This window comes from Mastigoproctus giganteus, chromosome 11 (assembly GCF_048544385.1).
Source record: "Mastigoproctus giganteus isolate SK-2022 chromosome 11, ASM4854438v1, whole genome shotgun sequence".
NCBI classification, from domain to species: Eukaryota; Metazoa; Arthropoda; class Arachnida; order Uropygi; family Thelyphonidae; genus Mastigoproctus; species Mastigoproctus giganteus.
The window spans coordinates 26,935,188-26,959,984 of record NC_143585.1 but is presented as its reverse complement, the minus strand read 5'-3'; the positions used below and the strand labels follow the sequence as shown (position 1 = coordinate 26,959,984).

The following is a 24,797-nucleotide window of genomic DNA, read 5'->3' as shown; positions in this document are numbered from 1 at the left end:
AAAGAAGATTACATAATCTCAATAAACTTCAATGAATTCACATGCAAAATCTCAAACACTAAATTTATAGTCATACAAATATTGTTGCTGGAACTTAAATGTTTTTTTGATTCATTATCTAATGTTTGAAATTCTGCAGTTCATTTCAGTTGACACATAAATAAAAAATCAAAATAAGAATTTCTTATTCTATAAAATTCACATTTTTTTAAAGCCAAATACATTAGGTAGCAATAACGACGTAATTTTGATTGAAATTTGATCTTTTTACTGATACCTTAAATCATATGACTTTATGCTTAACTGTAATGAGCAAAGGAGCTTATATGTGGCCTAAATATAGCAGGGCAAGCATAAGCTTCTCTAGAAAGAAATGTCATACAGGAAATCAATTGCCTTTTATGGTTTTACAGAAAATTTGCTTAAAGATTTCAGTCAAGTTTGTGTTAAGTTTTTCAAAAACCCCACCAAAGGCATCAATATTAGGAAGAGAAAATGTTATTTTTTCCAAAGTGTTTTTCACCATTGTCCTATACGTCACTCATTATCATATAATTGTGCAATAGCAACTTCTTGCAAAAGCAAGGAAGTATTAAAGAACAAAAGGCCTTCTGGGATGGGAATGAATGACATCAGAATATTCTTTATTTACTCTAACCAGCCAACAGAGGTAAAATAAAAATAAAACGAAAAAAATTTCAAAACGATTTTCCTTCCTGAAGATGACAACGCTTTTCGACCGTATGTCGTGATCATGAGAATGAAAATATTCATTTTCATTCATTCCTGTAATTTTCATTCCTGTGATCACGACATATGGTCGAAAAGCATTGTCAGCTGCAGGAAGGAAAATTGTTTTGAAATTTTTTTCGTTAAATTCTTTTAATTAATTTTCTTATTTTTAATTGTGTTAAATTATTTTTTAAACTATTTGTTACTCTAATGTAAGTTTATTGATTTTTTTTTCGACATATGGTCGAAAAGCATTGTCAGCTGCAGGAAGGAAAATTGTTTTGAAATTTTTTTCGTTAAATTCTTTTAATTAATTTTCTTATTTTTAATTGTGTTAAATTATTTTTTAAACTATTTGTTACTCTAATGTAAGTTTATTGATTTTTTTCATTTTAATTTCTAGAGAGTATCATACGGAAGTGTTCCACGTACTATATTGAGGTAAGCTCCTCTTATTATTTTACAAACATAAAACTAATAAAACTATTGAGTTGAAATGAAGCAAAAATATGAATAAAAATGGATTATGGGTTTTGATATCCAAGGATGTCTTGACATAAAATTGTAAAATAATGCTACAACAAATAAATAAGTAATGCAGTAACTGAGCAGGATGAGAAGGTTGTGTAACCAGTGTCATTCAGTAACTACTTATGCCATGTTCTATAATGCCATCTGCTATCCTGGGTTAAAACTTACCCAAATACAAAGTTATGGTTAAAGCAAGTGGGAATGGCAATGATGTAAAGTCATTCCACCCAACAGTAGTAATACAGGCACAGCCTACCACATAAGCCTGATTAGGATCAAGTGCTCCAAAAATTTCCAGGAATTCATGGAAAGAATTGAATGTTCATCTAGGTGGTCTCGCAGGCATCTCTTTAGTTTTGCCTATAAGCATACACCATATTTGAGGCAGCCTATATTATAATAAGATAAACCTCCCTGCTCTGAAAAAATATCAAAATGGGTAATTTCACCTGCATAACATGAAGTTGATAAGTTTCTTTAATGTGTAACTTGTTTAATAATATATCTACTTGCGTCACTCAAGCAGATAAGAGCAGGTTTGTTGTTAATAAAAAGTAATTCTAACAAGTCGGAATTTTGTTCGTTTAATTATGTGCTGTTTGCAATCACTTAATGAGCTATTTAGAATGGAACAAGGTTATTGCAGTCATCAAATAAAAGACAAACTGGAAACAAGGAATACAGCATATTTATTTTAATAATCTTTACTCAACGTTCTTTCTAAAATTAAGAACAAGTAAACAGAAACAAAAGACTGAGGTAAAAGAGGATTGGTCATTTGGGATGTAGTTCCTAAATGATAACGTTTTTGGCTACAAATTTTTATTTCAGTGAAGAGCTTACACAGCATTGAGTAAACAAGTGGAGTTTCCAATACACAATTAGAAAACGTTTGGTAATAGGTAATCTAGTTGTACAGACATCCTACATAAGCTAAAACAGCTGATGGTAAATATCCTCAAATACAAAAATGTGTAAAATCTTGTTAGTTCTGCACCCTTGCTTATCTTTTGAAGCATTGGCAACAATGGAAAAAGCAATTTGGAAGAGTTAAACACTTATGAAGAAAGGCAAAAACATTTTTGTGGTAATCACCACATTTTCCAGACTATACAGGGATGGCAAACCTTTTTAAGGGTTAAATCTTTTATAAAATACTACCCTCAGTGCCCCTAAGAAGGCGATATTAAAGACATTTAATCACACAATTTCATCAGTATGTCTGACCAGTCCAACTTCAAAGAAATCACTGCAGCAATAAAGCTATTTGCTGAATGGTTGCACATCACTACATGCATGGCAGAGAGAACAAGTCATGCACAGATCACAACTCCAGGGGGTTTTTCCTCAAGTGATGTTTGAAGGTTGAAATATTTTTGGGACACTAAATTGCAAGTGTCCAAAAATTTGTATGCATGCCACTTTGGGCACACATGCCATAGTTTTTCCACCCCTGCTCTAGACATACTGGACCATAAGACACACCCAGGTTTTAATTTCATAAAACTCAGTAACTCTTAATCCAAATGATTGAGTTACTGAAATGACTGAAACTTTTGTTTGTGTCAGTGAACTTTAGCTAGTGTTTAGCTTGAAACAGAGCAAAACCACACATTTTTCCAATTTTTATCAACTTCTCATTCTCCTACTAGTTAACCTACTCAACTTTTCATTCTTGGAAAGTTGGGATCTAAAATGCTTAAGACAATTAATGCATTTTATATTTTTAATCTGAATAAATCACACTTACTTGCTAAATGTTTCTGATGCAGCTCCAAATATGGCAACTTCCTTTACACCAACGGATAACTTAAAAGGAAAAGAATATCAAATATCATTATCATATATATAGATGCACACACACAATAAGAGAAGATATTATTTTGGACTGATTTTCTTAGCAACTATTTACAGTGAAAATCCATTTTCACTGTACATAGCTGCTAAGAAAAATTATATATATATAAATATATATATAGGATGACATGGATGTTCCTACTTCTATTGCTATTTTACATCTTTATTTATTTAAAATACTCTTTTTCCCTTCCCCATCCTCAATTTAATTCAATACCTCACCCTTATACCATTTGCTTGTTCTAAATCTATTTTTTAAAATACATTGATTTCCTATCTATACAAAATTAAATCCTATACCAAATTCTACATATATATATTAAACATATTGATATTAACCATTTTTATCCCAACTTGATACTTATTTTTACCTATATAAATTATACTGCATTGGGACTACCTTGTCCATACTATATTAGAAAGTGCTAATTTCATTTTCATTGCTATTTTGGCTTTTCACTTTTCTTCTACTACTATGGACAAGTATAGAAATGCAGTTCCTGATATGTGGTCAGGTGTAGTCTCCTGATCATGTATCAATATTTATTTCAGCTGACATCAGATCAAGCATTTTTGCATTACCTATATTAGACTATTTACTAAAAATGTTTCCTCCCAATATCTAATGACAGCTACACCATTTTATTTTTATTTTCATTTTATTAATATTTTGATGTGTTAATTTTACTTTACAGTTCCCCCACTTTATATTGGCTAGAAAATTCAGCCCATAATTTTCTGAATTCATCATAACCTCTAGGATATTAACATTCTTTCACCTTTCATAAATCTACTACACTTCTTTTTCTACTTTCCTTGCCCTTCTAATTACTGGCACTTTGTGTAACTTTCACATCCATTTATGCATACTTAATTCAATATATTAATACAACTTATATATACTCTTGCATCCTTTAATGCTGCTTTGTGCTTTTAGATGCATTTGTCATACCTGATTTATTAATCCTGCATTCACTAAAACCTTTTCATATGTAACTCTTTAAACATTACCTTTAAGGGGTTACACTGAATACCTATTTATGTAAATATAAATGTTTACTGTTAAGTTTAATCTATGTATATATTAAGTGCAATAGCATCATTAATACACAGCCATTTCTGAATAAACAGAATATTTATAAGGCGGCATCATTTTAAGTTATATCTCATATTGTGAATACCTTCACGAGTTGCCATGATATTGTACTACTTCAAATAAGTAACGCTTCACCTAAGGAGAAGACTAATGTTACTTATTCTCAGATAGGTACCACCACCCAGACGGTACCATTTGAAATATGGTATGGGATAAAGATCTCAGTAATCCTCATAATGCCTAGAAGGAAATGCCATAGAAGGAAGAAAGGGACAGTTACTCCTTCAACTCACAGTCAAAAGCTCATATATTCCTTGAATAGGCAACACTTCCCCAGTAGAGAAGACTGTTGTTACCTATTCTCAGAAACTCAGTGGCCATCGGGCCCCCCAGACGGCACCGTTTCAGGGCTATTTGGCCCTTCTTCGGTGAGTGGGTAGGTACCCAAGTGATGCAATGATGGCAAAACAGTTATGAAGTATAACTCCACAATATGAGAGATGCCAGATGGTGTTTGATGTATTGACTAAGATGCATTTAGGGCTAAATGCCTCAAGCTGTGAGCAAATTTAGACTATGTATATATTAAGTGCAATAGCATCATTAATACACGGCCATTTCTGAATAAACAGAATATATATACATAGTCTAAATTTGCTCGCAGCTTGAGGCTTTAGCCCTATATGCATCTTAGTCAAAATACATCATACACCATCAGGCATATCTCATATTGTGGAGTTATACTTCATAACCGTTTTGCTATCACTGCATCACTTGGATACCTACCCAACCACCGAAGAAGGACCAAATTGCACTGAAACAGTGCCGTCTGGGTGGTGGTGGTACCTATCTGAGAATAAGTAACATTTGTATCTCCTTTGGTGAAGCGTTACTTATTCGAAGTAGTGCAATATCATGGCAACTGTGTGAAGGTATTCACAATCTGAGACATAGCTTAAAATGATGCCATCTTATAAATATTCTGTTTATTCAGAAATGGCTGTATATTAATGATGCTATTGCACTTAATATATATATAGTCTAAATTTGCTCACAGCTTGAGGCTTTAGCCCTAAATGCATCTTAGTGTTAAATTTAATGTATTTTACATTATTTTTTTTGTTCTAATGGAGCCCAATTTATGTAACTTAAAATAAAGTCCAGCCAATTCTGCACTAACATAATTAAAAAATTATAGTTTATCAATTCATTAAGAATTAGAGCTTACTTATTCAGTAACTTTAATTAACTTTTGTTTAGCAGTAATTCTCATATACAGGACGCAGAGAAACTTTACCGACAAACTTGAACAGGTGATAGATGGTACCAAAAGAAAAATTTTTTGTCAAGTAAACAGTTCGTAAATGTGTCGTTATAACAGCAGAAGCTATTAAAGGGTTGTAAAAATCAGAACAACACATTTAGTAATTTAATGTATACAAACCATTTGCTGTTGCACACAAAATAGAAAAAACAATTCATAAGAAGTACTCAAACTGGTTACTGTGATGTTCAATGCATAACTCACACCGACGCATCATTGAATGTTCTGGGCATTGGAAGTTCCTAGGATTGTCTCGTATCTCTGCACTTGCTGCAACAATCCATGCTATAAGTTCCTCCACTGTGTCAACTAGCATTTCATACACAAGAGCCTTCATGTATCCCCAAAAGAAAAAGTCCAAACAAGTCAGATCAGATGACCTTGCTGGCCAGGCTACAGGTGCACCTCGACCAATCCATCTGCCTGGAACGGTTGTATGTAAGTGTGCGCATACACGTCTGTCAAAATGTGGTGGTGCTCCATCATGCTGGAACCACATTTGTGCTTGGACAATCAGAAGAACATCCTCCAACAACTCTGGAAGTGTGTGCTCTAGAAAACGCAAATAAGAGTCGTCCATCTAAACGTGCAGGTAACATGTATGGTCCAACTAAAACGTTTCCCATAATGCCTGCTCATACATTGACACTAAACCTGTGTTGGTAGCCATGTTCAACCATTGCATGGGGGTTATTCTCTGCCCACACATGACTGTTGCGGCTGTTGAACAAATCCCTCTTGGGTGAAACATGCCTCATCAGTGTAAAGCACATTATTGGCAAAATCAGGCTGCAAGTTGGTTTCCTGTAAAATCCAGTGGGAGAACTCGACACAGTGGGCAAAGTCAGCAGGTTCTAGTGCCTGCACTTTCTGGCATCGGAAAGGATGTAGTCTGGCTTCGTGCCCCACATCCCACACCAAACGATGCTGCACATCCACTCGGTGTGCAACAGCTCTTGTGCTGGTAGGAGTATTAGTGAAGATCTGCAAAACCTGTTCCTCAAACTGGGTTGTCCTAGCAGTGTGTCAACTTCCAATATCATGCATATTCACACCGAAAGCACTATGTTATAGATTGTGCTTTCTATTTTGTGTGCAACGGCAAATGATTTGTATGCATTAAACAACATTATATTACTGAATGTGTTGTTCTGATTTTTACAACCCTTTAACAGCTTCTGCTGCTTATAGCAGCAGAAGCTGTTAAAGGGTTGTAAATGAGTCGTTATACGACTCATTTACAACTTATGTTTACTTGACAAAAAATATTTCATTTGGTACCCTCTACCACCTGTTCAAGTTTGTCGGTAAAGTTTCTCTGCACCCTTTATACATATAAACACCCACTGGATCTAAATTTCACAGAAATTCAATTTTAGCTTTTTTAAGCCTAACTGAGGTCAGACATAATCTCCTCCAATTGAAAAGCTACCCCCCACACCACCCTTGCTTGCTTGCTTTCTTTCATTGTCTCTTTTTGTGCATGTGGTAAATCAATGTTGTACATAAATACTTTCAAGAAAGGTGCAAATGTTACCTTGGGCCACATCACCAAGCTGAATCTGTCTAACCTAACCTAACTTGGAGATGGACAATCAAATGGCTAATATAATTCTCTCTCTATCTCTCTTCCCCCCCCCCAAAATGTGCATCAGCTGCATTTCCAATTACACCCTTCCATTCAATTATGCCAATCCCCACCCTCAATTATCAGTTTCCATGAACCCTTAATGCCTCATCTATGGTATTATTGAAGATTCTTCTGTTCAAATGAATTCCATTTTTACTAACAGATCCCTTCTAAAACCTAGAGCAGGCCCCATCATAAATTCTTCCACCTGTCACATATGGACAGAGTTGCAGACACTAACATTTCAACCAGTTTTTCCAGCACAATTATATTTTAAAACCAAGCCTTTTCATTAGTTCTCATATGGATAACCATGGCTACTTCCCCTAAGAGCTGATAGCTGGTGAGTAACATCATTATTTTTTTTTCTTCCAGAAGTACTATGATTCAATGTCTTTATTAAAAAAATGTTCTCTAAGATTCCATGAATAATTGAGTCTCCCACTAAGATTACTTTGATATTAAAGCAGTCAGTGCCCGACAACCTGCATCTGGGACAGGATACATTGAGAAAGAGCATCATCTGGTGTACACACATAAAAATTAATGAGCTCCCAAGTTTATTAATTTTCAAGACATCTACTTGCTTTTTTGGAGACTCAATCATGTTTAACAGTATGCTAGTTAACTTAGCATTAATGCACTCCTTGTAGTGCACGAAAAAATTAATTACCATTAGAGGTAATGAATTAGCTTACTATACATGCCACTGAGTACAAGAAATGAGACCGTGACTCACATACGAATCACCAGTGGATATTTCCCAACAAATCATGCTATGGAAACCATATTAACTGCTAGTTAAAATAAATGGAAAATTATTTTAAAAAATTAAAATACATTGAATAAAATAATTATAATATGAGTATTATATGCATAAATACCTGCTATGATAGATTTGTTTGATCATGCATACCCCAATACACAAAGTGTATAATGCACATGACTGAACCACTGCTACTTTTAGACTACTTCTAGGCTTCATGCACCACTCATCTTTAGGTGATGAACAATGATTCAAGTTCTGCATACAATCAAGTATTAACATGGCTTTATATCACTTCTTTTTTTTTATTTAGTATTTTATGAAGGTAAACTTATGGGCTTATGTCATTTTGCGTGATTGTGATATTACATAAAAACAGATGCATAAAAAAGTCTACAAATTTTTTGCAATGATTGCCATAAAAATCATTTTCATAACCCTGCTTATGGTGAAAATATTCAGGCAATGAGTGTGTTACTGTAAATAACTAAGGAAATACTATCCAAATCCATCTGCCATGATTCCTGTGAATCTACATTGTTCAATGAGAATGGCTTAACATGTCGGACAGACTTGTGTGATTAAAACCAGCTTTAGTGAGGCTTGATCACACAAGTTGTCTGTCCAACATGTCTAGTATAAAGTTGAGACAACAAGGATTCCCATAATGTTTTTATATAATGTCAATATCTGAGACTGGCTGAACAAATACAAATGAAATTTAGCAAACAATGGCTCCATATTAAAAAAATTTCCGACTTTTTTAAAGTAAAACAGCTAAGTGAAAAATCATCTGCACAGAAAGTAGGTTATTACATTTTAAATAATTAAAAAATAAAATAAACATACAGCTATACATATATATATATAAAAAGACTAATATTAAACTTACAGCAGCTTCAAGTCCCTTAAGATTTGGAACTAAAACAGGATAATTAATCTCTGGTTTCTTAATAATTTTTTCAAACACCTCCTTATGATCTGCCATCTAAATATAAAACCATATATAAATAATAATTTAGATACTTTTAGCAAATAGATGTGGAGGCAAAAAATGAATTTTCAGAACATATTAACTTAAACAATTTCCATCCTGCTTCTTAAAGACAACAAAACAAAAATAGCCTCTAATGGTTGGTTGGTTCTTGGGTTTTATTGGCGCATTAGCAACTAAGGCTATAATGCGCTTCCTCTAATGGTAATCTGTCTGAGGTAGAATAGCATTACAGACTATATTTTACTTGTGTTCCAGAGGCGCCTCCGTAGCCAGGTGGGAAGGAGCAGCAGTGCGAAGCACACGCTTCTGTTCGAGAAAAATTTTATACTGCTCTGCACTGTGATGAAAAATTGGTAGACAGAATGAACTATTTAACCTTCTATTATGGTTATCAAAGTTTTGCTTTGTACTGTTATGATCATCAGAACAAAGCAAAACCTTAAAGAGAGAGAGAGAGAGAGAGAGAGCAGCACATCAGCAGCTCTCTCTCTCTCTCTCTCTCTAAATGAATAGCCAAGAGGGGCAAACCCCTTAATTCTTACTGATGGTTAGTTGGGATAGTGTCTTAATGAAAAAAAAAATGCCTTTTGAATAATCTGCAGTTCAAATAATCTTTAGTATTACATCAAACCAGTGTTTCATCATAATTCAGAGTAAAAAAATAATTACTAAAACATTAAATATATAATGCTTCAGTAACACACACACTTGACCTTTAAATCCTGTTATTAGACAAGGGAAACATTTCAAAATATAAATTCATATAACGAATTTCTTCATGATGCACTTTAAAATAACTTTGTTTATCAAGGCAGCATATTATGATGGTTCTGATGAGCAAAATATATACAGAAAAACAAAGAGCACATAGGTGATGCTATGTCTATTAAGAGCCTTTGTGCAGACATACTGCAAAAAGTTCAGAATGAATTCTGAATTATTAGTCTTTTTCAATGTCCTGCCATGTGCAACTCCCATAATGCTTTTCAATTCACATAAATATGCAAGTAATAGTGGTTGATACACCTGATCCTAAACAAAACCTACAGAAGGGGAAAAAAATCTAGTGGTGTAAGGTTCACAAATCATGCCAGCAGAATCGGACCACTTCATTCCATGCAATTTGGAAAATTATATCCAGATGGTATCCCCATTTCTCTCTTCACAGACATGAAGAGAGAAATTGGGGGAAGCACCACTTGTTAGTATATGAACTGATGATCTATACTGTTATACTGCCATGAGAATTAACTCATGGTCACCACTAAAGTAGACTGTTGACATAGTCTACTTTAGAAGCGGAGGTGTGATTAGGGTGTTTTGTTTTTTCAATAAATTTTTAACAAAGATATTAATATAAATGTATAGAGTCAATAGGATCATAAACAGTGAAGGTTTTACAAGTAAAATTCACTAATCGAGTGCTATTCAATGAAGGATTTTGATTATTAAAAAAGAAAAATAGGTATTACCCATTCCCTTACACCAGAAATTACCATTTTTTAAATATTACATGCATGCCAACTTCCATCGAAGTTCAAAACCAATAAAAATGCAAAACCATAGCATTCATTCAGTGCTTGATATGATTTACTACATTCAAAATTATACAGAAAATTATAGGCTTACAAAGTTGTAGAGCTACTTTTGAATTACCTTATATTTAAGAGTATAAGAATTTGTTAAACTTTAATAATATTTTAGATATTTGATATGAATAACTCTCTAGTGCAGTGACTCCCAAACTACTGTGACCCCCCCCCCACACACACATATTCAAAGAAAGTGCATCACCTCTTAAAATTGTAATTATCGTCCAAATAACTAAAGTATATGGCAATATTTCTTAAAGATTGCATCACATAAGATTGACATATATAGATGATGTAATATTGCATCAGCTCTTACTTTCAGCTATATAATCATGCTCTGCAAGGGTTGCAGTCATTCCTTGCTTTTGTCAGGATGGCGAGTTACATGCAGTTGACATCACAAAGAAAGAGTGCTACTGTTGCTTTATGTGAGGAAGGACGTTCACATTGCTTATAGTGTCTTGTAATCAGTTGACAGTGAGTATATTTCTTTCCAAACTCAAGAATACTGGTTCTCCTTATAGGAAAAAAGGAACTGGATGCAAACGAGTCTCTATGCCAAAACAGGACCACGTTTTGAAGCACTTATGCCTTAAAAACCATAAAGCTTCTTCGTCTGAGCTGAAAAGAGAATGGGACGAACATACAGGAGTGGTAGTAAGTGCAGTAACAGTCAGAAGACTCCTCTTCAAAAATGGACTTGTAGCCCATCATCCTAAGAAGAAGCCCCTCCTCACACAAAAAATGAAAAAGGCCCGATTAATTTGGTGTAAGGAGCATGTCAAATAGATCCCCGAGCAATGGAAGTCAGTTATTTTCTCAGATGAGAAGAAATTCAACCTGCATGGCTCTGATGACAGACAAACGATTCACCGTAGATGTGATGAAGAATACCATCCAGACTGTATGGTGTCTATAGTGAAATTTCCTACCAGCCAAATGATATGGGGGTGCATTTTGTATCGTGGAGTAGGTCACCTGCAGTTTATAAAAGGTTCCGTAAATGCCAATGGATACCTGGCTATACTGGAAGGCAAATTTCTGCCAACCATTAGAGACCATTTCAACCTGCCAAGTAACTGCATCTTTCAGGACAACTCCGCTCCTTGTCATTGGGCAAAAAATGTAAATAGGCACTCCTGTAGTTACTTTAGCTTCATTTCTACATTACAGGTTCGACAGTAATAGGTTTACATTTGCTAAAGGTTCCAAACACCAATTATGGCTACCACATGTAACGAATGTTACAGGTGGAATTGGTGTTTGGAACCACGAACTACCAGTTGCTTATCTTCAGAAATTGATCTTGTCAATGTCTCGAAGGTGTGCTCTTGTTATCAGGGCCAGAGGCGGTTCAACTAAATATTAGTTTGCACATGGTGAAGTTTTCATTTTGTTTTCCATTTAAAATGATAAACTGAAGCAAACTGAGGGCTTCTGATAACATTTCAGCCATAATTGTCATGTTTACCAAAACTGATGTATAAAGTTGAAAATGCTCATTTTGGAATATTTTGATAGCACCTAGTCAAATATTACTTAGCTTTGCCTTAACTATTAATAAATATCTTTTGTTTCTATTTCTGTTTGTGATGCTAGTCATTAATGTAACATACCATTGCAAAAAAAGGGTTAGAAATATGAAATTCCTAAGTGATTCACTTTCTTTGAACACCATGTATGTAGGGGTCCTACATATATAAAAACACATTATCACTTGATACCCCTTCTGAACATTTTGTAGACCCCAGTTTGAGAAACACTGCTTTAGTGAACATATGAAAAAAGCTACAACAGCAGGTGCATTGGCATACAGGTTTCACAAATGAAATATTTTTTGGAAAAATGGCAATAAATTGTTTAAAATGGGAAATTTTGAAATTTATTCTTAATTCTGACACTGACCAAATTATTTTTAGAAACAACAGTCCCATTACCTAATAAATTTTAGAAAAAATTTAAGCAAAAATTAAAATAAAATGAAACTTTATAAAAAATTTACATGCCAGGTGCTTTTTAAGAAGCCTTAAAGAATATTTTGTAGATTTTCATCATTATTTTTCTCCAATGAAAAAATAATGATGCAGTTGAGGGACTTCCGGCATAATTGAGGAATACTACAATTTGCAGAAAATTCATAAAAAAGTTTTTGGTTGATGACATCAATCAAAGGGTGCCTCCGTAGCCAGGTGGGAAGGAGCAGCAGTGCATAGCACATGCTTCTTGATTAGACCGGTGTTCGAGCCCATCACCACCAAATACGGAGGATGCGGAAAGGTCAGGGAATGACCACTGCATATCTCGGAGCAATATGGACTTAGTTGCTAATGCTCCTAAAAAACCAAATAACAACAACAACATCAATCAAAGCACAGTTAATAAAATTATTTTATTAATTAGAATTAAACTTTAATTTTTTAACTACTAACCTGAGGAACCCATTTTGGAGAGACAAAGCCAGTTACTTCAATAACACTCAATCCTGTTTCTGACAACCTGTTTACCAGTTCAACTTTTGTAACTGTAGAAACAATTTCCTAAATTGCAAATAGACACAAAATTACAGGGAAGATATGAAAAACAAAATGGGAAAAATTTAATCTGTATGCAAAAACAAGTAGAATATGACTAAAGAATACAGTGCTAATAAAATTATGTTAGTAAAAACAAATTAAATTATTTAAGCTACAAATATGAAATCAAGAATTGCTTATAACAGTGAAATTTTCACAGCACCCTCATTCTCAGAGCCTTATTATACCTCAGTTAGATCCCCTCTAAGATGCATAATTACTAAGCTCTATAGCACATGTATTGAAGTATTTCTCCTATGGTCATCCTTCTGCCAATCTCATCAAGTGCATTCCTTGTCTTTAGAACCTTTCAAAAAATCTGATGTCTTTTTTTAAGTGTAGCTTCCATATTTGTACAATATTCCAAGCATAGTCTTAAAATTACTTTAAACAATGGAATTATGTTTCCCTATCTCTACAAGAAACTAATAAATCACTGAACACCATGGGCCTTCCTTGCTCCTGCTTACACCTCTGAGAGCTTCATGCCCACCTATATTGTAATTCCTAAATCCTTTTCTTCTTCTGCTGCTTCTAATTCAACCTCAAAGTATACAAATCATTTTGGAGTTGCCATTCCCCAAGTGTAAGGCCTTGCATTTTGCTGCATGAAAACTCACTTTTCTAACTATCTAAGTCATCCTGAAACAATTCTGCTAGGCACTGATCATTAACTTCTCTACCAATCTTGACATCATCTGCAAATTTTGACATTATTCCCTATATCTCTTCATTGATGTCATTAAGAAAATCAGAAACAAAAGTGGTCTCAATACCAATCCTGAGAGAATCCCACTTAAGTAACCAACACAAATCTCTATTTCCTACCTTCCAGCACTGCAACCCACTTAAAGATCCATCTACGGTGTCAACAATAGAGGTTGGTGGTGACAGTGTAATGGTGTGGGGAGCATTTTTGTGAGTTATACTGGGCTCCTGATACCAGTGCATTTGGTTACGACAGGTTATCTGAAAATTGTTCCATCAGGTGAAAACAATTTTCAGAAATGGTTGTAGTGCATCCATATCTGTAAATGGATTCCTCCAACAGAATAATGCACCAGGTCAAAATTGTACAAAACGAATTCCAAGAATATGAAAATGAATTCAGCCTGCTGCAGTGGCCTCTATCCACCAGATCTCACTGTAATTGAGCAACTGTGGGATGAGGTAATAGGAGCTCTTCAAAGTAGAGATCTGCAACCATCCAATTTACAACTGTGTGTGGGTAAAATGCCTGCCTGGCAACCCAAAGGTCGCGGGTTCGAATCCCGCCTCGGGCTTGGATCAAAGTACCGCAAAAACCTTGGGAGGTGCATTATGGCCACAGAAGCCGATGCACCAACAACTATAAAAAAAAAAAAAAAGAACAACTGTGTGAAAGCAACTGAGTCAACTTGGGCCAGCATCCATTTGGCATGCTTTACAGACCACATTAAGTCCATGCCAAGACAAATCCAAGCTGTTCTGAAGGCTAAAGGGAGCCCTACTCACTATTAGATAGGTGCATTTAATATAAAGTTGCTACTCAGTGTATAACCTATATTTAATATTTTAAAAATTAATGCGATTTTTTGTAATTTAGTGAAAGTTAGATTATTTTACTACTTTTTTCTGAAATATTGAAGGATATCATATATTCATTTAAATATAATACAAGCAATATTAATTTTTTTTGAAAAAAAATGTATAGTCAAGTTTATAAAATATATTTATAATTTTTAAGAAAACTTAGATTTAAACAAAATCACCATGTCTAATACAAAGCAAATAATTACCTTTTCATTCTGCAAGCCATCTCTTGGTCCAACCTCAACAATCTTCACAAACTCTGGGAATCGCCTTGATACCTTTAAGTAAAAAATGCAATGCACAAGTTTACACATTTGCAAATAAAGTATTTAATACATTTGTATATACAGTGTATAAATATGAAAACATTAATTTTGACTGCATGAATATCTTCTCTTAAACACTGCATCGGAGTCAAGCAGAAGCAGACTGGCCCAAGCAACTAGGTGGCAATCATCACAAATTTGTAGTGTTACCGCTGAAAAAAAAAAAGAGGATTGGACCAAAATTTTTGGGTGCTGCCAGAGTCAAATTTTGCCACTCAGCTAATGATTTCACTCAGGAATTAGCATCAACAAAATACACTATTTTTCAATTCAGTACTTGTAGCAACTTGACTTACCACATACTGAAAAACAAAGGCAGGCCCTCTCATACATTTACAGAAAAACAATTTGTGCAATTTTTTTTCGAAATTTGCAATTTTATTTTATAAATTGCAGCATAGTTTATTTTTAGAAGTATATCAAGGTATTATAATTAACATTATATTTATTATATTGCTTATAATTTTTGATGCTTTTGCATTAACATGAGGGTAGGCATATTGAAGGGGATCAAAGGTCCATGACTCACTGGTTGAGCCCTCGTGGGTAGCACAGTTGGCGCAATCAGCATCCTCCCCACGCCAGCTGGAAAAGACCAGAGTTCAAATCCCATTGATGATGTGGGGAATTTATGGGTCTTTTCACAATGCAGTTGAGTTAGTCAGTCTCAGGTGAGGAAAGCACTGTTTTTTCTTCCAAAAAAACACTAAACTGGCCACAGAACACATGCAACTAACAGCTATATCATATATGGCTGAGATGCTGATGTGCCTAAAACCCTACAACTCACTGGTTGTTGTAGGGTTTTATGCACATCAGCAACTCAGACCATATAGGGTTTTAGGTGTACAGTACTTACTTGATATAAATGCTCATAAAAAACCTAAATTTTAATCAATATATTGTAATTTGTGTAATTTCAATATTGAATTTTATTTTATTTTATTTTTCAAGTGAACATTTATATCAATGCTCTATTTTGATATTTTTTTACATGAATTTTTATTTAAAAGTATGTTTCAACAATAAAAGGCAGGCATATGTCTTTTACTTGTACTCATTGTCATGTCTATGCAGAACTTTTATTAGCTCAATGTTTTGCCACTTGTACTCCATGTAACTTATTAAAGTGGTCTGCAGGACTAGGACTTGACAATAAAACAGCTTTTTTGCAGTATGCAACAATTCCAATAACAGTGATGGAAAATTCAAGTATGCCTATAACAGCTCAACATATGTTAAGTGAGCACACATATCATTGTATTTAAGAGTTAATAATATTTTTGCATGTATAGTTTTAATATTTTTTGGTCTCCGACTTCTACTTCAAATAACTAGCTTCAATAACTGGAATGATCAAGAATGTCATATTCCTTCTATGCAGGATGCTGATGTGACTGCATTTAAAATATTGTAATCAGATCTGAAACCAAACCTGAAGAAAAACTCCTCCTTCTCTAGCTAAGAGTAGCTAGAGAAGGAGGAGTAGCTACAGAAAGAGATAATCCTAATACACAAATGGAAACCTATCATTTTTCTTTCAGTTCATATAAAATATTTACCAAAAGAATGGTGCAATAGAAAAGCAGAAAATTTTTCAGGGAAATTACTTGACAAGAAAGAGATCACCTGCATATAAAAAACCAAATATTAAAAATATATATATAGATTCACAATTTCTCTAAGTATTAGCAACAGAATGCAAAGCTTATTCAGCACCAACAAAAAAAAAAAAAAAAAAAAACCATTTCATTTGCCCATTCTTAATAGTAATTAGCCCAATTAGGAATGTGTCCCCCCTTGTGGATTGACAAACAGCTAATGTTTTCTAACCCCCTTGTGCTGGAGTTAGAAAACATTAGCTGTTTACAAAGACTAATTTTTCTCGACTACCAAATTCTATAGCCAAACATGAAGGAGAGGGACTTTTTTTCTTTTTGTGTGCAATGCAATTAAAGCAAAGAAAGACCAGTTAGAAATTTCAACTATCCCTGGAGAGAAAATCAAAACCAAATTTGATGTTTTATAAAACAGCTCCAGATGTCATATTTTAAGGAAAATGGATGACTTCGTTAATGGAAATGAGCAGGAACTCCCATTTCAAGTGGAGGCTTCAAATGCTCAGGTTTTAAATTTAGTCCAATAGCTTCTGCTGATGTGGAGAGATCATTTTCTGCTTTTAAAATGATTATGAATAATAAGTTACTTTAATAGATTATTTTAACGAAACTTGGGCATCTGTGCAATACCCCTTTTTATTTTAATTATAAAAAAATAATTTTTTGCTTTTTTACTGAATTAAAAAGGGTGATCTATTAATTATGATTTGTTAAACAATTAAAAATATCGAACAAAACTAAAGAGAAAAAACATTTGTTTTAGAATTAGGTTACTCATCCTCCCAGATTAAAACACAACTTGAGTGGTATCTAGTAGATGCAACATGAATGTCTATGTTTTTGTCAGCTGATTGCTTTTAACCAACAAAACCAAAGCACTACAAAAGATTAAATATCTCACTGAAGTCTCACAGATGCCATGTGGGAACTGCCTAGAGAAAGATCAATGCTTTTGCTCACCTGACATCTGTCAAATGCCAAACAAAAAATTAATATCTTAATTTAAAGCACATCAAAATGAAAACAGAAGATACTCACTAATTAGAGAATATTGGTAAACAGAAGGATTTGATTTCATTATAAATAAAAAAATAACAGAAAAAATTTAAAAAAGTGGTGTCTATCAGATGCCATACTAACAGTGGATGGTTAAAAATAGCTTACTGTAAAAAAGATTATTCCATGTGCAAGTTGTAAAATTATCCTTATTCTAAAACTTTTCATTAAACAGTTTATTACTTTTAAATAATACAAAGAAATTGTAATTCAGTTTAACTGCGATAAACTAGTAATAAAAGTAAAAAATGTTACTGCATGTAACAGCATGTTCATATTTTGATGCATAATTTTCTATTTTTAAGCATATCATTTGATGCCTAGTAATAATATAACACTGTTTCCACCAAATTTATAGCAATGTGTGGTGCAAAATTTAAATAAAGAAAATTCATATATACAATCTAGTAACTTGATAAATCTTGCACTACGCTTGCAAGGAAAAAACCTGTGCCTTTACATAAGTGTGACTGAATTTACATGTAAGGGGCCCTCTATACAGGGGGTCTTGGGTATTCTTTTACTATTGGGTACAGGATGAAGCATATTTTTTGAAACATGACTAACATGCTCTCTGGCAGTGCTACTTAAAGTGTGGTCCATAGACTGTTTGTTACTGGTCCACGGATTGGAAATTCATCGCGGACCAGTAACAAACAGTTATTGGACTGTGACGATTTGTCTATTACCGGTCCACTACAATTTGTATTTCACAAAAGTACTGGTCTGTGATGGATTGGTTAATAAAAGAAACTGGTCCTTCACCACAGTTAGTTTGAGAAGCACTGCTCTATGGCATCGTGCATGTTCCTGCTTACTCACAGCCACATGCAAAAGTTAACTGATTGTAGGACTAAATTATTTTGAAAGTTCAGATTTTAGAAAATAAAGACAAGGCTGGAAGACATTAAATTGTTTAAGTTAGTAGTTGGTCTTGATACTAAAATGAAAAAACTATTTCAAAACTATGCTTTTTTGATGATTTCCAAAAATTAATAATGGTTTTCAACATGCGAGTGTTGCAAACTTTCAGTGATTTGTTTAAAAAATAATATTTATCTATTTAATATTTGAATGAACCAACAAATCATATGGAGGCCAAGAATCACCTCATAATGTGTTATTCTATGTGATCAAGATAAAAAAATTATAGGTATAAAAGCAAGATAAGTTTTTATAATGTTGTGTCACTGTTCGCACTTCAAAAATGTTTTTTCGGAACTGAATCTTTTCCTATTATAACAGAATTCTTTTGCACACCATTCTCAAAAGGGATTCTATCAATTTTAATTCATTTATTAGCAGCTAATTACAGCTGTTCATCTCTAGCAAAATCAAGTCTCTATAATATTAGGTAAACAGGATAGGATCTAACTTGGTAATTAATGAAAATGCAGTACTTTACATATACTTTGATTCTGTAGCAAGTTATACAATTAAAAATGTTTTGAATTTCTTCAACAAGACAAATTAGTTTTTAATGAAGTAAAAACTAACAAACACCTGCATATTTTTGTTTTTAAACTTATACTATGAAGTTATTACACGGGAGAAGGATTAACAATGTAATAACTTAATATCATTATATGAGCTCTATATACTCCAGTAATTGGATCTTTAAAGATTTTAAGATTAGAGCCAGCAAAGTGTCCTTTAGAACTGAAAGTAACAAATAACAAGGTACGGGCTGTTCTGAGGGTGCACTGCACCCAGGCACCAACATTCAAGGGGTGCCTGAAAACCTGAAACTTACATAACATATGAAGAAAATTTAAAGGGGGCACCAAATTTCAAATGGCACCCAGGCACCACATACCATAGGAGCACACACCCCTGCAAATAACACTTTCATATCTTTGCAAATATCATTAAGTGCAAGAATATTAATTTTTTACCATGAAGTACATGGTAAAAAATTAATATTTTACAATGAAGTACAAATGCAAACAATGTATAAATTGGCACTCAAAAAGGGAAAATTGCTCAGAGTAACAAAAAATGATAATGAGATGTTCACACACAAGAGTAAGCATGCAAGAAGACACGTTTTCTCAAATAAATCCACAGAAAATAAGCTCTGTACTAAACTTGATAGTAAAAGAATAACGTCTTGAAAGTACCTATTAGATTAAGAGTGGGTAGTTTGGAGGGGGGGGAGAATATAAGGATAGCCTGCCGTTATGATACTAAAATTGAATACAACTGAAAATAAATAGCAAAAAACATCATAAAAATACTATGAAGTGTTTCTCAAACTATCTGTGGTGAAGGACCAGTTTCTTTTATTACCAATCCGTCGCGGGCCGGTACTTTTGTAAAATACAAACGTTGCGGACCGGTAAGAAAAATCGTCAAGGAACGGTAACGTCCGCGTTTCCAATTCGTCGCGGACTGCTAAAAAACAGTTCGTGGCCGGCACCCGTCCACGTACCACACTTTGAGTAGCGCTGGATGTTATAAACTGCTAAGGAAATTTCTAAAAATACCAAGGAAGTCAAACAAATGACAATATCCCTCATCAAGGACCACAATTACTGGGTTTTTCTGAGGGCATTAAATTTGGGTGACCTAGTGGGCCCAGAGTAACAGCATTGTGCTGTTGAAACAACTGATATGATCCCAACACTGAGTAATGTTTCAATTTAATTCGGGGTTTTTCACTTAGGTAGGAACTACTAAAAAAGAAGAAAAAAATTGTGAAAGAAAAGTATGGAATTCTCTTGAGTTATAAGAGTAAGGAAGAAGCAGTGGTTAAAATCCAGAACTTGGGTACAGCACCGTACTTCGGCGGGAGGAAGACAGTGATAGGTCGGTTCTTTTCCCCTCTCCGCCTAGCCATCACGTTACTTGTGGAGAGGGGGGGTCACGTGATATCACAATACATCGGAGCTGAAAGGAAACGGCAATATGGAGCAAAAATGACTGAATTGAAGTACATTACTAAATGATTTCACGTGCAATCAGAATTGCTCATGCACATCAAAATAAATTATTTTCTTTTTTTGCAGTCTCTCGCTCCATTGGGATTAAACACGGAAAAACAAATAAATAAATTTAAAAAAAAGACAAAAAGAATTAGAGACGGCAGCATGACGACGACTAAACAACAGCACGACAAACAAAGCAAATGACAATTTCGCATTTCCCGCTAAAACCAGAAGCGAATTTGTATCCAATCAGAAAATGCAAAAATGAGGTAAATTTACTCATTCCCAATAATCAACCAATCACAGAACTCGACCGGGCAATCACGCTGAAATACGGAGTTGTACCCATGTTCTGGAGTTCAGCTGGGTCAGTTTAAAAATTTTGTTTAAAGAATAAAATAATGTTGACCTAATTTTTTTTGTGAAGTCTATTCCTACAAATGTAGCCTCCTAGTAGTGTACAAGACCAGCTGAATTGAAATTAATTAAGATAAATTGAATAAAATTAAATAAAAGAAATGGAAAACCTTATTTCTGCAACTCCTCACATGCAACTAATAATTAAACAAGGAAAAAAAAAAAAAAAAAAAAAAAAAAGGTAATTTCCCGGAATAAGGTTTTCCATTCCTTTTATTTATCATATCAAACTCAAGGTTATCCATAACTTTAACATAAATTAGAATTAAATCAAGTGCACAGCATAAGCTGAATTAAATTAGGCACATGGTATAAGTTAATATCTTTGGAAATAAACTTAATCCTTAAAAAAGTTATTATTTGAGAAGAATTTATAAAATTAATACCCTGGTAGAAGTTAATAGCTTTAGATATAAACAATAAAATTAATACTATGGTATGAGTTGATAGCTTTAGAATAGGAAAATTACTAAAAATAAAATAACCTAGCTGAACTGAATGTAGGGTTGCTTTAAATTTTTAACGACCATGGAAGTTAAATAAAATTAAATTGTATAAAAATATAGCATTAAGTAAAATTAAACAATATAAAAATACAGCATAAAATACATTTTTAACAGAATAGAAATACAATAAGCATAAAATAAAATTTAACAGTATAGAAATAATACAATAAGCAAAAATAAAATTTAACACTATATGAATACAATAGCATAAAATTAAATAGAATAAAAACAGAAATAAATTAAGCTAAATAAAATTAAATCTTTGCTGAATGTCTTACCTGGTAGTCCATAGCAATAGCAGTACTAAAGTGAAATGAGCTTTAGGTTTTTGAGTCTGGTCTATTGTTAAACACCGTGGCTCCCTCTGCTTTATGAGTACTTGAGGTTGAGTGTTATAAAAAAACTCAAGTTGTTTTGAAAAGTAGCCCAAAAACTGGGGTGTGGCATAATAAATTAATAACTGAAAAGGTTCATATGACAAATAAAGTTAAGTGAGATTAATAATAAAATAAGAAAAGAAAGTTGAAATGAGACTAATAATAAAATAAAACAATAATGAAAGAAAGCTGAAGTGAGAATTAAGACAAAGAAAGTTGAAGGGAGACTTAAAACAATAACAGATGATTACTCAGGTGATAACTGGTTTTTGAGACAGAGAAATGGGATTATATGAATTGATATGAATCCATAATTAAGACCAAAAAATGAGAGAGCAAACTCAAGAAAGATTAAGTGAACACAAGACGGATTGTGTGTATATAAATGGGCCCAGGAAAATGAAACCAAGAAAATATGAATACTTAGTACAATACATATAATTGAAATCAAGAAGATAAACTAGGATAATGAATTAAAAAAATAAAATCAGAACAAAAAAACCATGTTGGGAAATGATAGTTATAATAGCAAGTAGAGGTAGCTGTGACCAAGGACATGGATGATTATGATAATTGCAAAATAATTTTATCATAAGAACTGATTTTTCATTGACTTTTTTCTGATCTTTCTTTTTAAACTCTCATGTTCTAAAAAACACTCTATTTACAGAGTTGTAATTCAAAAATACCTTTCAAATAAAGTTTTGGCCCCAGTTTCTCCATTAAAAATTTCCTTTGAACAGCATTAAAATAATTCACAAGCACCTAAACTATTAAACAAACAAGGGAGGAAAGAAAAAAGGATAGTATAATAACTTAAATTTAACATGCCATTTCCCTTTCACCATTATTTTTTTTAAATAATAGTGAACAGCAATTGTGTGCAAATCTGTTTTACTATGAAATATTTGTTTATTTATTTTGAAAGAAAATTTGGGGGTATTAGCAATGCCATTTGCAAAAATGGTATATGTAGTGTAACTCTTAATGTGAGGATTCATAGTGAATTTGTTTTCAACATTAGAAAGAAAGAAAAAATGCAAACTAAAACTTCTTGCTTACTTCAAGGTAAATAGAAATACTGTATATCCATACAAGAACAAATTTTTCACTGAATATAACAGTGTGGATTAAACAGTCCTTGAAACTTCATGCTAGCATGGCATACTAGTGTCATTACCTAATAACTTTTATGCATGAGCAATTTACATTAAAATAATAAAAATACATCCTGAATATTTATGTTACTTTAATAAGGTAATTCACTTTTACAAACAATAATCACAATTAATATTTATATTATTTTAAGCCAATTGACTTTTGCAGACAATGATCACAATTTTATCCTTGATAAAACTAGTATATTTCCTCATACATAACATTTTTTTTTTTTTTTTTTTGCCTTAAACCAAGGTAATTGCAAACCTGAATTACATATACCATTTTGCAAAATGGGTATATGTAGTGTAACTCTCAATGTGAAGATTCATAGTGAATTTGTTTCCAACATCAGAAAGAAATAAAAAATGCAAACTAAAACTTCTTGCTTACTTCAAGGTAAACAGAAATACTGTATATCCATGCAAGAACAAATTCTTGGCTGAATATAAGTGTGGATTAAATACTGTTTTTTTTTTTTTTTTTTTTCCGGTGTTCTTGTTGCTTATTAATGTGAGGATTCACTCAAATAATTGAAGAATAGGTTAAAAAAACAGTACCCAATGCGTTAAAATCAGAATTTTTTTTTTTTCGTGAAATTTATAAATGGGAATTAACAAATTCAGCAAGCTTCTTTTTAACCTCTCCACATGAGTTGTCACATATTCCAGATCTTTAAACACTCACATACCTAGATGATGCAACTGATTCATTTATACGAAAAAAATCACTTTACGATCACAGAAAAATGCACACTCAAAAAAAATACTGAATCTGAAGTTAAAATTCATATGTGCTGACAAAAACCTTGAAGTTATTAAAACAGTACTATCATATATTCTACTATACTTTGGTAATTTCGCTTGCACTAAAAACGATACAATAAACTTATCTTCAGCCAATATAAATAAATTTCCAGACATTATTTACTTGCCAGAGTTGTAAAAAAAAAAAACAGCAGATGATCTCACCGGTGCATCAGACTTTTCTGATTCCATCATCTCACAGTAAGAGGATGAAAAATTACCACAGAAATGGCTGAAAACTAGACGAAATTTGTGGATTATCTTTATGATGTAAACAACACTACGCACTAATGAATCCATTGAATAACGGGAATACATTTTAAGAGGAAGTTGACAATACATACTTTCCTTGAACGTGTGAATTTTCCATCCAAGCCCTCATTTGTTTATGTGGAGATTGTGGGACTACAGGTGACGTGATATCTGACGCGAGTAAGGCCTTCAACCTTTTTTGTATTCTGAACTGCTTAGTATTTCATATTTAAAATAAGAAAACACATTAACTGGTTTCGAAATAACGAAAGCTGCATATACATAAACCTGTTTTACCGTAAATGTTCCTAGAGGACGACAGAACTTCTGAACTAGCTTCACGATCCCTCCAACCACACCACAACTGGAGAGCGCCATCTTTCCCAACCGGTTAAAGGTCAACATGCCTTGGCTTAGTGAATGAAATCGACATTCATTGCTGGTTGGCCAAAAATATAAGCTGCCATTGGTTCACGCATATAGCACGAGGTCTGCACGCATTGACTGCTGAAAAGTAACGGCCATTCTGTATAAATAAAAATTAACAAAAGGTATCGAAATACGTGAAAGGAGATATCGGCTCTATATTCTTATAAGTGAATAGACTGAATTGCTATTTTGGGAAAAAAACGTGCGATATAAATATAAGGCATAACGGACAGCTGTGTTACTAGAAACGAAAA

At 33.3% G+C, this 24,797-nt stretch overlaps 1 protein-coding gene across 2 annotated transcripts in view; it reads right to left on the bottom strand.

The window, feature by feature from the left end:
- Hmgcl (hydroxymethylglutaryl-CoA lyase) overlaps positions 1-24,516 on the bottom strand; it is a 37,203-nt gene extending 12,687 nt beyond the window's left edge. For both annotated transcript variants that reach the window (XM_090385549.1, XM_090385548.1), the window contains exons 1-5: positions 24,412-24,516; positions 14,877-14,948; positions 12,955-13,062; positions 8,829-8,924; positions 3,014-3,072 (exon numbers count right to left, since the gene is read on the bottom strand). In XM_090385549.1, coding sequence (XP_090241675.1) covers positions 3,014-3,072; positions 8,829-8,924; positions 12,955-13,062; positions 14,877-14,948; positions 24,412-24,492 — 416 coding nt within the window. In that variant the 5' untranslated portion in view covers positions 24,493-24,516. The remainder of the gene's footprint in view (positions 1-3,013; positions 3,073-8,828; positions 8,925-12,954; positions 13,063-14,876; positions 14,949-24,411) is intronic.
- Positions 24,517-24,797: the final 281 nt, after the last annotated feature.